This window comes from Ceratotherium simum, chromosome 8 (genome assembly GCF_057802395.1).
Source record: "Ceratotherium simum simum isolate JZ-2026a chromosome 8, ASM5780239v1, whole genome shotgun sequence".
In the NCBI taxonomy this organism is placed as follows: Eukaryota; Metazoa; Chordata; class Mammalia; order Perissodactyla; family Rhinocerotidae; genus Ceratotherium; species Ceratotherium simum.
In genome coordinates this window covers 84967013-84982176 of record NC_141907.1, presented here as the reverse complement: position 1 = coordinate 84982176, position 15164 = coordinate 84967013, and the positions used below count along the sequence as shown (strand labels likewise).

The window sequence follows — 15164 nt, the reverse complement described above, 5'->3', positions numbered from 1 at the left end:
AAGCCAGCAAAAGGAGAGAAATAATAAAAATCAGAGCAGAAATAAATGAAATTGAGACCAAAAAAACAGTAGAAAGGATTAATGAAACAGAGTTGGTTCTTCGAGAAGATAAACAAAATCGACAAACCCTTAGCCAGGCTTACTAAGAAAAAAAGAGAAAAGGCTCAAGTAAATAAAATTGGAAATGAAAGAGGAGAAATTACAACGGATACCACGGAAATACAGAGGATTATAAGAGAATACTATGAGAAATTATATGCCAACAAATTGGACAATCTAGAAGAAATGGATAAATTCTTAGACTTATACAACCTCCCAAAATTGAACCAAGAAGAAATGGAAAATCTGAATAGACCAATAACAACTAAAGAGATTGAAATAGTAATCAAAAACCTCCCCAAAAATAAAAGTCCAGGACCAGATGGCTTCTCCAGTGAATTTTACCAAACATTCAAAGAAGATTTAATACCCATCCTTCTCAAACTATTTCAAAAAATAGAGGAAGATGGATCACTTCCTAAATCATTCTACGAGGCCAACATCACCCTGATACCAAAACCAGACAAAGACAATACAAAGAAAGAAAATTACAGGCCAATATCACTGATGAACATTGATGCAAAAATCATCAACAAAATATTGGCAAACCGAATACAACAATGCATTAAAAAGATCATACACCATGATCAAGTGGGATTTATACCAGGGACGCAGGGATGGTTCAACATCCGCAACTCAATCAACGTGATACATCACATCCGCAAAACAAAGAATAAAAACCACATGATCATCTCAATAGACGCAGAGAAGGCATTTGACAAGATACAACATCCATTTATGATAAAAACTCTCAATAAAATGGGAATAGAAGGAAAGTACCTCAACATAATAAAGGCCATATATGACAGACCCACAGCCAACATCATAGTCAACGGGGAAAGACCGAAAGCCATTCCTCTGAGAACAGGAATGAGGCAGGGCTGCCCACTCTCACCACTCCTGTTCAACATAGTACTGGAGGTTTTGGCCAGAGCAATTAGGCAAGAAAAAGGAATAAAAGGAATCGAAATAGGTAATGAAGAAGTGAAACTCTCACTATTTGCAGATGACATGATTGTATATATAGAAAACCCTAAAGAATCTGTTGGAAAACTATTAGAAACAATCAACAACTACAGCAAAGTTGCAGGGTACAAAATCAATCTACAAAAATCAGTTGCATTTCTGTATGCTAATAATGAACTAACAGAAAGAGAGCTCAAAGAGATAATACCATTTACAATTGCATCAAAAAGAATAAAATACCTAGGAATAAAATACCTAGGAATAAATCTTACCAAGGAGGTGAAGGACCTATACAATGAGAACTACAAGACATTATTGAAAGAAATCCATGATGACATAAAGAAATGGAAAGATATCCCATGCACGTGGATTGGAAGAATAAACATAGTTAAAATGTCTATATTACCTAAAGCAATCTACAGATTCAATGCAATCCCAATCAGAATCCCAATGACATTCTTCACAGAAATAGAAAAAAGAATACTAAAATTTATATGGGGCAACAAAAGACCCCGAATAGCTAAAGAAATCCTAAGAAAAAAGAACAAAGCAGGAGGCATAACAATCCCTGACTTCAAAACATACTACAAAGCAGTAGTAATCAAAACAGCATGGTACTGGTACAAAAACAGACACAAAGATCAATGGAACAGAATTGAAAGCCCAGAAATAAAACCACACATATACGGACAGCTAATTTTCGACAAAGGTGCTAAGAACATGCAATGGAGAAAGGAAAGTCTCTTCAATAAATGGTGTTGGGAAAACTGGACAGCCACATGCAAAAGAATGAAAGTGGACCATGTGCTATCGCCATTCACAAAAATTAACTCAAAATGGATCAAAGACCTGAAGGTGAGACCTGAAACTATAAAACTCATAGAAGAAAATATAGGCAACACACTATTTGACATTGGTTTTAAAGGAATCTTTTCGGATGACATGCCTACCCAGACTAGGGAAACTAAAGAAAAAATAAACAAGTGGGACTTTATCAGATTAAAGAGCTTTTATAAGACAAAGGAAACCAGAATCAAGATGAACAGACAGCCAACCAGCTGGGAGAGAATATTTGCAAAACATACATCTGACAAGGGGTTGATCTCCATAATATATAAAGAACTCACACAACTGAACAACAAAAAAACAAACAACCCGATCAAAAAATGGGCAGAGGAAATGAAGAGACACTTCTCCAGGGAAGATATACAGATGGCCAATAGGCACATGAAAAGATGCTCAACATCACTAATCATCAGGGAAATGCAAATCAAAACAACGCTAAGATACCACCTCACGCCTGTTAGAATGGCTATAATCACGAAGACAAAAAACAACAAATGTTGGAGAGGATGTGGAGAAACAGGAACCCTCATACACAGCTGGTGGGAATGCAAATTGGTGCAGCCTCTATGGAAAACGGTATGGAGATTCCTCAAAGAATTAAAAATAGAGATGCCCTATGATCCAGCCATCCCACTACTGGGAATCTATCCAATGAACCTGAAATCAACAATCCAAAGAGGCTTATGCACCCCTATGTTCATTGCAGCATTATTCACCATAGCCAAGAAGTGGAAGCAACCTAAGTTTCCCTCGACTGACGATTGGATTAAGAAAATATGGTATATATATACAATGGAATACTACTCAGCCATTAAAAAAAGACAAAATTGTGCCATTTGCAACAACATGGATGGGCCTGGAGCGTATTATGTTAAGTGAAATAAGCCAGAAAGAGAAAGACAAACACTGTATGATCTCACTCATATGTGGAATATAAACCAACACATGGACAGAGAAAACTGGATTGTGGTTACCAGGGGCAGTGGGGGTGGGCACAAGGGGTGAAGGGAGTCATATATATGGTGATGGACAAACAAAAATGTACAACCCAAAATTTCACAATGTTAGAAACCATTAAAACATCAATTAAAAAAAAAAAAGAAAAAAAAAAAGAAAAGTAGCTGGGAGAGTGGCAAAGAGTGAATGAGCCCTGCCCTAAAGACTGATCAGAGAAATGTGGGTTCACCCTCTACTCCTATTCTGGAGTTCTTTAGTCAATGGCTAGACTTCACCTGTCTCTGATGTGCATGCAACTGCCTACTGGCCCCACCCCACTGCAGCATGTAAATTCCTATAAATGTCAGTTGCCTCTTCAGTCCAGTGACGTGACTCAGAAGTATGAATTATCTCTGAACTACGAGGTAAATAATAGTCTAATTAAACTCAGTTCATTAAATTAAAATAAATGATATATCTAATGCTAAAAAAAAAAAAATAAGCTAATGGGACTGTTCGCTTGTTTCATGGTCAGAAATGGCCTCTAATTGTTAAACTCAAACCACCCTTTTTAAATTTAAATATTTAAATTGTCCTCTTGGGATCTTTGGCTGGTTGCCATATTTGAAACACTCTGACGTATACTTCATTTTCTGTACTTAACTTCTTTTGCTTTTTTGTAATTTTCTTTAGGTTACTACTATGAACTTAAACTGTTTTTGCAGTCAGTTCTAAAAAATACCATGAAGACAAGTGAGGGGTTCATTCATTCAACAAGTATTTGCTGAGCCCTAGTATATGCCAAGCACACAGTATTATATTATTAGTATTAGCTTTAGTAAATACTAGGATAGATGTGAGCTCAAGGATTCCAGAGGTTTCTTTCCCATTAAATAATTATTTTGCACCTTCACCTTTTTTCACCTCTTAATAAATTCTTAGCAATCTATGGCCAGTTGTACTGGTCTCATAGTCATATAGTTTGTGATGGTAGCTCAAGTGGATGAATCAACAAGCTGGCTTCTTTGCTTGAGATGCAAAAATACTGGGTTTAAAATAGTAATAGGGAAAACTGGATGGCCACATGCAAAAAAATGAAAGTAGACCCTTACCTTACACCAAACACAAAAATTAACTCCAAATGGATTAAAGACTTGAATGTAAGACCTGAAACTATGAAACTTCTAGAAGAAAACATAGGCAGTACACTCTTCGACATCCGTCTTAGCAACATATTTTCAAGCGCCTTGTCTGACCGGGCAAGAGAAACAATAGAAAAAATAAACAAATGGGACTACATCAAACTAAAAAGCTTCTGCACAGCAAAGGAAACCATCAACAAAACCAAAAGACAACCTAACAATTGGGAGAAGATATTTGCAAACCATACATCTGATAAGGGCTTAATCTCCAAAATATATAAAGAACTCATGCATCTCAACAACAAAAAAACTACCAACCCAATTAAAAAATAGGCAAAAGACCTGAACAGACATTTCTCCAAAGAAGATATACAGATGGCCAACAAGCACATGAAAAGATGTTCAAAATCATTAACTATCAGGGAAATGCAAATCAAAACTACAATGAGATATCACCTCACGCCCGTCAGAATGGCTATAATTAACAAGACAGGAAACAACATGTGTTGGAGAGGATGTGGAGAGAAGGGAACTCTCATACACTGCTGGTGGGAGTGCAAACTGGTGCAGCCACTATGGAAAACAGTATGGACAGTCCTCAAAAAATCAAAGATAGAACTACCATATGATCCAGCTATCCCACTGCCGGGTATTTATCCAAAGAACTTGACAACACCAATGCATAAAGATACATGCACCCCTGTGTTCATTGCAGTGTTATTCACAATAACCAAGACTTGGAAGCAACCTAAGTGCCCATCAAGGGACGAATGGGTAAAGAAGATGTGGTGTATACACAATGGAATACTACTCAGCCGTAAGAAACGATGAAATCCAGCCATTTGTGACAACATGGATGGACATTGAGGATATTATGCAAAGTGAAATAAGTCAGAGGGAGAAGGTCAAATACCGTATGATTTCCTTCATTAAGTAGTAGATAATAACAACAATATACAAACACATAGGGACAGAGATTGGATTGGTGGTTACCAGAGGGGAAGGTGGGAGGTAGGAGGGCAAAAGGGATAATTTGGCACATGTGTGTGGTGATGGGTTGTAATTAGTATTTGGGTGGTGAACATGATGTAATCTATGCAGAAATAGAAGTATAATGATATACACCTGAAATTTATACAATGTTATAAACCAACGTTACTGCAATAAACAAAAAATTAAAAAAAAATAGTAATAGGGAAGCAAAGCCTTCAAGATGGCACACACCCAGATATTCTGGCTTGATGATCCTGTTTCAGGAGCACTTCATGGCAACGTCATGAAGTGAAGCACGTGGCAGAGGGTGTTGTGCCAGGTTCTGGCTGGCTGCTGCTTGAGTATGGCTGTTGTCTGCCTAATATTCCTGTTTGCCTGACGGACAGGAGGGCTTACTGGGGGGCAGAGAATCATGACCATCTTTTTTCTGAGGAATATTGGCCCTGAGCTAACAGCTGTGCCCATCTCCCTCTATTTCATGTGTGGGATGCCTGCGACAGCATGGCTTGGTAAGCACTGCGTAGGTCCGTGCCCAGGACCCGAAACTTCGAACTGCGCGCCGTTGAAGAGGAGCGCAGGAACTCAACCACTACGCCACTGGGCCGGCCCCTTGCGTTTCCTTCTTAATTCTCACCATGGTGAGAAAACTTGGCTGATGTTTGAATTTGGCTGATGTTTGATTGTTTTTGAGGTCTCTCTTTGTGTAGGATGCTAAATATGGTCTAAGAGTAACTTAACTCTATGACTCCTTGCCAGGGTCTAAATGGTTCACTCTTTCATTATTTGTGTTCTCAGTGTTCAACCCACCAAAATATAGGAGTATAGCAGCAAGAATATTGGCTTAGCTGTCAGAAGACACAAAAGACATTGGTTGAATTCTGTCTTTAACTCTTATGAGTGGTTTAATCTTGGACAACTTACTTTGCTAAGACATGATTTCTTCATCCCAGATATCTCCTAAAATCTACTTTAGTTGTTGGTGAGGGGATTAAAAGAGACTATATATATTTAAGCTTATAGCTTTTATGTGCTTCTCAGAACTCCTGTAATGACTGTTGTTTATAGAATTCATTTGTCAACTAATCACATGCTTACTTGCATTACTGATTTCTGCCTTACTTAAATTTTTGTGGCTCATATCTTATCTCTCTAGCCATCGGAAGCACTGAACTAACATTTCAGACGCAGCACGTGTATCTGGTCCTCCAGGAAGCCTTCCCTGACCTCTTCCCTCTTCCCTCTTGATACCTTGCACATGTCTTTATTATTCTACCTACCACGTTGTATTATAGTTGTCCATTTTGTATCTATATGTTTTATTTACTGAGTGGTGAGCCTATTGAAAATGGAACCATGTCTTATTCTCAGCACCTGCCAGAACACCTGACCCAGAGAAGATGTGATCAACCTGTGTTTGGTGAATGAATAAATGAATGAGAGTGTAGGAGAAGTGGCTGCTAGAAGAGTAAAATAGATGAAGATTTTGGATGGATTCTTATTTAACCTCTTATCTGTGGCATCTCTTCAAAGAATGGGAGACCTGTCATTCACCTGGGATATGGGGAAGCATGGGTTGGTTACATGGCTTTCAACTCAGCTGGCAAATTCCAGAAGATACCTGCCATTCTTGCTGAAAAACAACAGCTGTGGCAGAGCAGGGCTGAGTAGGGAAGTCACTAAAAGAAAAGAGGTTGGATGGGGCTCTTTCATACTTGGATTCTAACCCCAGGTGTACCTCTGCTCCCTTTGGAGCTCTGTAATGAAATTTAATGTTTGTGTGGCTCAGTTACTTGACAACCTAGAAGACTAACTGGACTTGAGGTTTCATTCTGGGTTTGATTGTCACTGAGTCTAAATGCGCTGTGAGGTGCCCTCTCTCCCTGCCTTTACCTCCACAAGAGGGAAGGCAGCCACGCCTGGCAGCGTCCTCACTGGGAACGTGAGCGCTCAGCTTCTCCAGAAGCACAGTCCATGGCAAAACAGAATCTGAAACCATCTCTGGGCAGCTTTTGAATGGGATGATATCTCATTTCTGGTGTGGTGTGAAGGCCTTGGCGTAATGGGTACGGGATCAGACAGTCCTATTGTTTTGTATTATTTAATGGGTACCATTTGACAAGACAGCCAAGTAGAGAAAACAGCCTATGTGTTGAGAAACGGAAGAAGAATAGAGAAGGTTTAAAGAGTGGAAAAACTTATTTTTTTGTTTTCCTGTAGGTTCTGGATGTAGCATTCATTTGCTAGCTTTAAAAATGTCTTTTGAATAATTACTTTATATCTCAATCAGGACTCTTTCATTTGTAAGTGAAAGAAACTTAATTAGCTTAAGTCAAAAAAGGAATTCATTGGCTCAGGTAACTGAAGAGTCAAGGGGCAGACCAGCTGTAGGCACACTGGTATCCAGGGGATTAGTGATGGTATTGGAAACCTATCTTTCTCTACTTATTAGTTCACCGTCTTTCACATGGTAGAAAAAATGGCCTAAGGAGCCCCCAGACTCATAGCAATCCTAGTGGAAGAAGATCTCTTCACTAGTTCCACTGGAGGGTGGACATGTCATATGTTCCCTGGTCAGCCTCCACTGAACCACACAGGAGGAGGCTCCTGGGGTGGTGAGGCAGTCTGTTACTGGTGGTGGGGAAGGGATTTCAGGCAGGCAACAACAATGGACATTCACTACATTTTACTGGCCTAGATTATTTCCTACGTTTTGGGCTTATCTTGCTCTGTCTTGTTCTCTGGTTCCCTTTTCTGCTTTTGCACAAATTAAATATGTATTTCCAAAGCTTTCCTCTTTTCTCTCTCCTCTCTCTCCTGATGATCTCCCCCAGTCCCACTCAGCTGTTGTCTCCTTACAGAAGACAGCCACATCCTTACCTCTGGCCTCTGCCTTTCTCAGAGAAAGCTCACTCATGTCATTTCCATCTGATGTCCCACAGCCATTACAGCTTAAAATGTTTAAAACCAAACTTGCCACCATCCTCCCAAATGAGCTTCTTTTCCTAGGTTCCCTAATCACTCCAGTAGCAACATCCTCTTTCTGTTTTCCCCGGAGTTCTAACCTCAAACTTGCTTTTGACTATTTCCTCTGCATATCATTTCTCCCTTACATGAACTCTCGTAGTTCTTTATCATTACATCTCTTGTGAATTTATCACTTTCTTTCTGGTTTTATATATACTGATATTTCTGATTTATTTCTGCCAAAATTATTTAGGTTTCTGGATGGAAGGTATTATGACTTATTTATCTTTGTACTATTTCTTTCTTGGTTGTCATCCTGCAGCTTCCCTACCTTCCACTTCTCCTGTCAACATTATACCGAGAATTTTATGATCCAGTAAATATTTGTTGAATGAGGAAAGAATTTATGCGATGTATAGTATAATTATATGGTTATTATACTTGGTGTTGTTAAAACCAGAGCCTGGCAATAGTTACAGGGATAAAAACAAGTTTTATTCAAGAACTATTGCAATGGGGGAAAAGGGCCTTCAGTATAGAACTGGGCTCAATTCTGAGTACGGCATGGACAAGTGGGGATTTGTAGCCAAGGAGCAAGGTCGGGGTGAGTGGATGGAAAATTACTAAGAGGAAACCTCAGGGGTAGGGGGGATTTTGATTAAACAGACCTGACGGGATTCCTGCTGACGGCAGGCTGGGGTGACCAGACACTGAGGATGGGGGAATTTTCTGAACTGACCGAGCAGGACTCTTGCTAGAACTGGGTGATGCAGGCCTCACAGGGACAGATGCAAGGCCGTGGCTTTGAGGACTTAATCGAGGAGAGAGTCTGTATCATTATCTAAGTTCTGTAATTTCAAATCTTGCCTAACTCTTTGGTATTTATTATAGGGAGATTTCAACTGTATAAAATGTTTAGGGAGGAACTTCCCCTAATCATTCAACCTTCCCTCCGTCCCCTCCTGCAGCAGCCCCCAGCATTCCCACAAAGATGTGTCTGGGAAAGAAGCAGGAAAGCTCCTGACTAGTCAGAACTGGTGAGGAAGAAGGGGTAGGGAAGGAGCAGAAGAAATTGTGGAACGATTTGCTACAATGATTTTGAATATAACTTGGGGTCTCGTTTATGATACGGGTCTAAACGCCTTTGCCTCTATTGCTCCCTTCCTTTGGTACCTCGTAAGGCCCAGTTGAGACCACCTTCAGGTGGCAAGAGACTAATGAATAGGCGTTAACGCGGCATTGAGAAGATGTCTCTAGGAAGAGTCAACGCACTGAACGTTGGGACCTCTGCTGGCTGGAGCCTGCTCTGATGGCACAGCGCTCAGACGGCCACGGCGAACATCAGCGTGGCCCTCTGCAGCACAGCAGTGTTGTCAGAACAAATAGGTGGAGAGAAGAACAGCTCAGTCCGTACGTGTGAAGGAGGGCTGAAGGCGCACGAGGCTTTATTAAGGCTCACACCGTTCAGGCGAGTCACCCTGAGTGTTTTCTGAGGAGCCACGGTGGATCCTACCAGCTTCATAATTTATTCACTGTTTGCGTTGGAGAAGAAGGGGTGTGTTTGAGAGGATGTGTAAACTTCCTTCAGTGGTTCTGCTGGTTCTGCTGTCACTCTCACTGTTCAGGCGCTGGGCTCTCATCCTGTTTGTCCCTGCTCAGGGGAACACTGTCCTTTCTCCAACAACTGCTTTCTCTGTTTCAGGTTCAACTTTGTTAAATCAAAGCGTAATAAAAATCAAGATGGTTTAAAGCCAAAATAGGCTGCTGTATAAAACTATTTGCATTCTACTTGCTGGTAGCTAGCTATCTTTACATAAATCAGATCTGCCATGAATTCAGTTTTGCCACACTGTTAGTATTCCGTCCTTATTCTCACCTCATAGGCAAGGCCTAGAGTTCTGTCATCTCTCCACCTCCTTGTTCCTTCTGGAGACTAAGTTGCCGCTGTCGAGTGTTATTATCCATGACCACCTGCCCAGCCAAAATTTCTACCAGATGCTGCCCAGATCGTCAAGACTCTCAGCTGTCCTACAGGATTGACTATATATTTCTTTGACTGCATTGCTTTTTTCCTAAGTGTCCGTATAAGAGTGTCTTCAATGATGTACAGTGGGCAATTTTGGCATCCTTCAGGGTAACGACTTTGAAACTCTTGACTGCCATTTACAGTGAACAGTGACTGTTACGTTGTGATCCAGTGTACATGTGTGTGGTACGTACATGCGTCACTGAAGCAGAAGTTTGACTAAGCAGTACTTGCCCTTGTTTTGTGTGATAACAATAGTTATGATAACTCTCCAGCTTTGTTGTATCATTTTGTACTTCCTTACAGAATGCTGACTGTGACATTGTAAGTGGGTTTCCTAGCCTGTGAATGAGTCACAACTGGAGTCTGAAGAGGACTGCTTAACAGTCATCAAGGTTTAGGAAGTCTTAGAATGTTAATTCTGAGAAGACTTGGCAAATTATTTATTGGCAGCTTCCCCTTTTCCTACCGTTTTGTAGTTGGAGGAACTCGAAGTCCAAGTACGCAGCCTTCCTTGTAGGGAAACAGTGCTGCTTTCTGTTTATGTCGCTACCCCATTTATTCCTGGAACGCTGCGGCGGGCAGTTGGACCACATGGACTCTGATTTTTGAGCCTGGCCATTATGCCCCCTGGGTGGCTTCATGGTCATGAATATGCTACACCTACGTTCCCTCCCGCACTTAGCTCCCGAGCTGTGTTCTCCCTCCTCTGGTTTGTTACCTTCTGGTCTCAGCGGAAGGGAAGACTGTGAACAGAGCACTGGGTGTGGAGTCTCTACTTCTAGGGATGACACACAGCTATCATTGTCATGAACCTAACGAGAGTGTGGGTTGAATAAGGAACTGCTTTAGGCACATACTTAGACATTAAATAAAAAGGAGGTCTAAATGTGTGTTTTCTTTAAGGCCAATGCAGTCTTAGCCTTTGACGACTGCATACATTTAGGTGTATTTGATGTTTTTTATCTTTCCTTTATAATCAGTAGTGATGTTCTTGAACCAAAATCTTAACATTTTTGGTTTCATTTGTCTCTTGTGAAGGACATTACAACACCTTATGGTCAAACAGTTACATCAACTTTTGAATTCTCAATACCATTCATAACGTCTTAGTCAGTCTGGGCTGCCATAACAGAATACCATAGACCGAATAGCTTAAACCATAGAAATTTATTTTCTCACAGTTCTGGAGACTGGAAGCCAACATCAAAGTGCCAGAAGGGTTGGTGTCTGGTGAGGGCTGTCTCCTTGGATTGCAGGTGGCTGCCTTCTCGCTATGTTCTCAGATGCTGGAGAGAGAGAGAGAGAGCAAGCAAGCTGTTGGGTGTCTCTTCTTAAAAGACCATTAATCCAATTGGAGTGAGGCCTCACCCTCATGACCTCATCTAACCCTAATCACCTCCCTAAGCCCCATCTCCAAATAACATCATATTGGGTGTTAGGGCTTTAATACATGGATTTTGGAAGGGCACAATCCAGTCCATAGCACAAAGCTAAGATCTTAGTAGCATTTAAATATTGGCTGAAGTATGCAAAGAACTTTTCTCAATTGCACTGACAGACTCTTCTATTTGAGTCAATGAATATTTTTCACACTGTATAATTCTTACATTTATTAGCAATAGTAACACATTTAACTTCTTTTGTATTCTTCTTAATAATGCAAGTATGTGGAAGATAGTTCACAGTTAAAATATGCCCAAGAGTAAAATGATACCTTTAAAAATTTATTTTTGCAGAGAATATTTTTCTAATATGGATTCTATTCCTCATTAATAACTAATGAATTTCTAAACAGCCCAGCACTATTTTCAAAACTTTATGCAATATAGAAAAGCTACCTACCATCATTGAGAATAATACATATTTTAGAAAACAACCATTTATGCTAAAATATTTAAAAACAAGTTTTTATTTATTTATTTTTTCCCCCAAAGCCCCAGTAGATAGTTGTATGTCATAGTTGCACATCCTTCTAGGTGCTGTATGTGGGATGCGGCCTCAGCATGGCTGGAGAAGTGGTGCGTCGGTCCGGGCCCGGGGTTCCGAACCAGGGTCGCCAGCAGCGGAGCGTGCGCACTTAACCACTAAGCCACAGGGCCGGCCCTAAAAACAACTTTTAAATATTGGAATTATTATTGCTGTCTAGGAGGATAGATGAATTTCTTAACTATGAAACTGTTAGGGAACCAGGTGTTTGTCTACAAGAAATGTTGTAGAGAGCCACTCCAATAGCCTACACAAAATATCCACTCAAACTAAAGAAAAAGAGAGGGAAGATTGAGAATATAGAGTTGTCTTAAAGCCCTTTGTTTGAATTGCTATTGGTCCACTTTTAATATCTTTAAAGTCTTTGGAAACCCCCAAGCCAGTTCTGACCTTCTTGACTGCTGTAGGTAGACTGCTGATCAAGAAGGATTTTTGCTATTTTTCTGGTTTCTAGGTTTAAAGAGGTGTGGGCTGTTTTACAGTTTTAGGAGTGGATACATTTCTGTAGTGGGCTTTTGTATAAAGAGTTAGTGCTGTGTGTCTAGATGAAGTATTCTTTGTCTCTTTGTAGTATCTTGGCATGTGTGCTTTTGCCATATGCATACATATGTGTTTGTTTTGCTTCTTCTGTTTCAGTGTTTATCAGCTGAAGAGATCTTTTCCCTTCATGGCTTTTCAAATGCTACCCAGATAACCAGCTCGGACTTCTCTGTCATCTGTCCAGCAGTTTTACAGCAACTGAACTTTTACCCTTGCGAGGATCGGCCCAAACACAAAGCAAAACCGAGTCTTTCCGAAGGTATGTTGGAAGCTTTTTCTCCCGTTTGCTTGAAAAGTCCATGGGCTAGTCTGAAATGAAATTAATGTGCTTTCTGCATTTTTATTTTTCTGCTTTATTATTTTTAATTAATCTGCATAGAATCCCTTAGTAAAATACTTGTATTCCATAACTATTTAGAATAAGAATAATTAGAACTCGGGGCCGGCCCGGTGGCGCAAGCGGTTAAGTGCGCGCGCTCCGCTGCGGCGGCCCCGGGCTTCGCTGGTTCGGGTCCCGGGCGCGCACCGACGCACTGCTTGGCAAGCCATGCTGTGGTGGCGTCCCATATAAAGTGGAGGAAGATGGGCACAGATGTTAGCCCAGGGCCGTCTTCCTCAGCAAAAAAAGAGGAGGATTGGCGGATGTTAGCACAGGGCTGATCTCCTCACAAAAAAAAAAAAAAAAAAAAAGAATAATTAGAACTCATTTAAAGTTTAGTAAGTTATGCTCTTCTATTTGTGGAATCAAAATTATACTTGGTACCGCTTACAAACTTTCAAACTCACTTCTTGATTTTAAACAATAAATGTTTTATGCTGTGCATATTGGATTGCATTAACTATTTGGCTCATAATTGATCAGTTAATTTCCATTACCTTGTGCTTATCATATTATTTTAAAATCTGTCAATTTTGTCTGTAATTGTCAGTAAAGGGATAAGGGAACTAGCATGGTTCTAGATTAAATCTTCAGGTACTGAGTTATTGCTGCTTTAATTTTCATAAATGAAAGAAAATGCTAGTGACTTTTTTAAGTGCTTATAATAGTACTGCTATAGATACTGCATTTTAAAGGAATAATCTACTGCGAAGAAATTTTAAAATATAAGAAAACAAATGTGTGCTTACTGTATAGTTCACATGCTTAAACATGTAGAAGAGGTCTTTTCACAAATGAGATAAACCATTTGCTAGCTATGTGCAATTTCTTGGTATTCCTAAATTGTTACCCTGCCCCACATGGGTATTTTAATTCTCATTTTTTTGTTCATTTTTTATTCAATAAATATTTATGGCATGACATGCCAAGCACTGTTCTATGTATTGAGGGTTCAGTAGTGAACAAGAAGAAAAATTCTCTGCTTGTTAGGGCTTGCAATATAGTAGAGAAGAGAAATAATAAACATTTATATAACCAAGCAGGTAAATAATATAATTTCGGAGTAGTGAAGGCTATGAGGAAAATTAGGTAGGTAAGGGATAGAAGGAGACAGTGGGTGAGTGTGACCTTGGACGGGTCAAGGGAGGCCTCTCTGATGAGATTACGTTTGGACAGAGTCCTGACTGAGGAGAAAGAGAAGGCCATGGCAAGGTCTTCTCTGGGGGAAGAGAATTTTCAGTCGAGGGAACAGCCAGCATAAATTTGAGAACGAGCTTGGCATGTGTGAGGAGCAGCAAGAAAGTCCATGTGTCTGTAGCATAATGAGCAGGAGGGAGACTAGAAGGAGATGATATCCTGGAGGTAGCCAGAGGCCTTGTCAGGTGTGGTAAATTGATGGGATTTTATTCTGAATGTAGTGTGAAGACACTGTAGGGTTCTAGACAGGGGAGTGACATGATTTTATTTGGATTTGTACAAGATCGTTCTACCTACAGTTTGAAGAATAGATTGTAGTGGGGTAAGAGTAGAAGCACCCAGATTGGTCAGGAGGCTGTTGCCAGGAGTTGGTGCTCAGGCTGGTTGGGACTTGGACTAAGGTGCACGAAGTAGAACTGAGGAGGAGTGGTCAGATTCAGGATGGATTCTGGAGACTGTGCTAAAATGGTTTGCCTCTGGATTTGATGTGGGGCAGGGAAAGATGAATCAAGGTCTGAGCCAGAGAAACTGGATAGATGGTTGCACCATTTCCCGGGATGGAGAAGACTGAGGAGGAGCAGTTTATTGTGGAGGAAGAGAGTGGCAAGGATCAAGACTATAATTTTTGATGTGATCAGCTTAAGCCATTGATGTACACCCACAAGGGGAGATGTCAAGTGGGCAGTGGCATGCACACATTTGGAGCTCAGCGAATAGGTCGAGGCTGGAAATCTGTTATCTCGGCGATGGCATTTGAAGCCACTGGTCTGAGTGAGCTCATCTAATATGAGTATGGATAGAGCATATAAAGAGAGTAAAAATAGAGAAGAAAAGGAGAGCCTCAACAAAGAAGCGCCTATTTTATGAACTTTTGGATTCCTGTATGTATATATGAATACTTTGAGCTCTCTGTATGTGAACAACAGGGATGGCAGCAACAATGACAAAAATAATGATAATAGTCAACTCTTAGGTGGCACTTGCTATATGGCAGGTGCTGTTCCACGTGCTTTACGTAAGTTGACTCATTTAATCTTCATACAACTACGTGATGTAGGAACTACTATTCTCATTTTACAAACGAGGA

General features: G+C 40.4%; 1 protein-coding gene across 1 annotated transcript in view; it reads left to right on the top strand.

Annotated features, from left to right (window-relative positions):
* Positions 1-15164, top strand: part of SLC39A8 (solute carrier family 39 member 8) — an 86543-nt gene that overhangs the window by 17608 nt on the left and 53771 nt on the right. The window contains exon 2 of the mRNA XM_004431027.3: positions 12598-12760. Coding sequence (XP_004431084.2) covers positions 12598-12760 — 163 coding nt within the window. The remainder of the gene's footprint in view (positions 1-12597; positions 12761-15164) is intronic.